The 2,342-nt window shown below is 55.8% G+C and overlaps 1 protein-coding gene across 1 annotated transcript in view; it reads left to right on the plus strand.

The window, feature by feature from the left end:
* Window positions 1-548, plus strand: part of OTOP1 (otopetrin 1) — a gene marked incomplete at its 5' end in the record, with an annotated part of 30,439 nt that extends 29,891 nt beyond the window's left edge. Inside the window, one exon of the mRNA XM_004715137.1 lies at window positions 378-548. Within this exon, the coding sequence (XP_004715194.1) occupies window positions 378-548 (171 nt within the window). The remainder of the gene's footprint in view (window positions 1-377) is intronic.
* Window positions 549-2,342: the final 1,794 nt, after the last annotated feature.

Consider the following 2,342-nt stretch of genomic DNA (forward strand, 5'->3'; position numbering starts at 1 on the left):
GACTTTTGCCTGAAGCCCGTGGGGAGCCCTGGCTGAGTTATGAGCAGGGGAATGATGAGACACTCACTCCGCCACGGTCGTGGGTGGGGTGCATCAGGGGCACCCCCTGGTGGCAGAGAGGTGGTTGGGGGCTGTGGGCATGGAGAGACCTGGGTGGGTTTGGCTGTATTCATTCGGGATGGATACCATTCCGTTGTGGGTGTGGGAGAGGAGCTGTCCACGGGGGGCCCAGTGGCTGTCAGGCATCCACAGAGACGACACAGGCTGGGCATGGCTGTCGTCCCCGTCGCTGCCTGCTTCTGCAGCTCGGTCTCCTGGGTGGGCAGGTGCTGGGAGTGGTGGTGACCGGGACGGGACCGCCCCCTCTTCTCTTACAGCTTTGGATCCCCCCCGCCTTTGGCTGCCGTCCGGAGTATGACAACGGCTTAGAGGAGATCGTCTTTGGCTTTGAACCCTGGATCATTGTGGTGAACCTGGCCATGCCCTTCTCTATTTTCTACCGTATGCACGCAGCAGCCTCCCTCTTCGAGGTCTATTGTCAGAGCTAGCCAGGCCCTGGGAGAGAAAGACGGGGCTGCCGCGGAGAGAGGGCTCCCCGGAGCCACCTGGGGATGGCCAGGCTGGGCAAACACCACCTTACAAAGACCAGAAGGACTGCCTTTATCCCAGACGCCAGACTGTTTGTCATTGGGATTATCCAGGACCCTCGGTGACTGTGAACAAGCTTAGACCCAGATCAAAGACGTGGTAGAAACCCCTCCTCTGATCCCAGCGACATTATCCGTGAAGAGCAAGCCCTCTTCCGGAAGGACGCCAGCCCAGCTCCAGTTTTGCTTTCCATAAAAAAGCATTCTCTGTTGGCAATAGATCATCTTCTATGTACAACCCTTCCCCTGCCATCTATGCGGCACCTCTGTCCTCAGCGGCATCAGCTGACTCCGAATAACTCCTGGTGGCCCCGTGACCATGGGAACAGACTGAGGTCCACAGCGCATTCTGTGGCTGATTTTCATAACTAGATTGCCCGGCCTTTCTTCCTGGTCTTTGCCTAGAAGCTCTGCTGACACCTGTTCAGGATCACAGCCTCCCAGCAAGCTTCTTCTTGCGGCTGGGCAGCTGGCTGGGTGTGGGGTGTGCTGGCCAGGAATCGAGCCCGGGTGTCCCATGTGGGGGGCAAGAACCATGCCTCGGAATCTCCAATGATACTCCCTTCTCTGTGCAGTCATCGCTCTTAAAATGTCCCTGACCTCCGCAGAGCTGAGGCAGGTAGACACAGCGGTATTTGGTTTCTCTGATAGTATCTGAATGTGTTGGATTTTTGGACAATGCAATTTTTATTATCTGAAGGACCTGTGGGTCGGGATCAATTAAAAAGGTGTTTTCTTCCTGACCTGGAATTTTAGGGCGTGATTTTATTCCTCATCATTTTGAAGAAAAATACCACCACCGCCCACGGCAAAAGACCAAAACACTCCCCACCCCCCAACTTCCTCTCTTGCTATACATTCATGTGTGTTTACTGTTGGAAAATTGGAAAGATTTAAAGAGTCAAAGGGGAAAAATCCACTCAAAGTTCCATGGTTCCAGTAACCATCACTTTTGAACACCTCCTGGGGTTTCTTTCGCCCATTTTGATGCCTAAACACCCAGCCCCACCCACTGCCAACCCAGCCCATTCTGACTCGTCGTGGTCCTATGTAGGTTCCCAAGGTTGTAATTCTGTAGGGGAGGAGACTGCTTCCACTTGTTCCCAAAGAGCAGTTGGTGGGCTTGAACCACCAACGCTGCAGTTAGCCGCCTACAGCTAGCCTGGCAGCAGCCCCAGGCTGCCTTTGCTGTTTGCTGTTAGGAGCCCTGCAGTGGGTTCTAATTGATAGCAACCCGACCTGGAGACGACACAGGCTGGGCACGGCTGTCACCCCTGTGGCTGCCTGCTTCTGCAGCTCGGTCTCCTGGGGTCAGGCCCGGTCTCCTGGGTGGCCAGGTGCCGGGAGTGGTGGTGACCTTGACCGGACCGTCCCCTCTTCTGTTATAGCTTTGCACAACAGAAGGCCACACAACCTGGTCCTGTGCCACCTCATAATGGCTCTTATGCCCGAGCCCGTGGCACCACTGTGCCAGCCCATCTCGTCCAGGGCCTGCCTGTTCCCCTGGTGATGTCATGGTGAACCCTTGGGCTGCGTGCAGTCCGCAGGGTGGGCAGTTCTAAACCAGCAGCAGCTCCTCAGAGAGACTGGGCTTTCTACTCCCGTCAACAGTGACAGCCTTGGAAACCTGTGGGGGGAGCTGTGAGTCCACACAGACGCAATGGCTGTGTGTCTGGTGGTTTTTTCCCCCACTTG

This window comes from Echinops telfairi, unplaced genomic scaffold (genome assembly GCF_000313985.2).
Source record: "Echinops telfairi isolate 266 unplaced genomic scaffold, ASM31398v2 ScPeMD7_28;HRSCAF=97, whole genome shotgun sequence".
Lineage (NCBI taxonomy): Eukaryota > Metazoa > Chordata > Mammalia > Afrosoricida > Tenrecidae > Echinops > Echinops telfairi.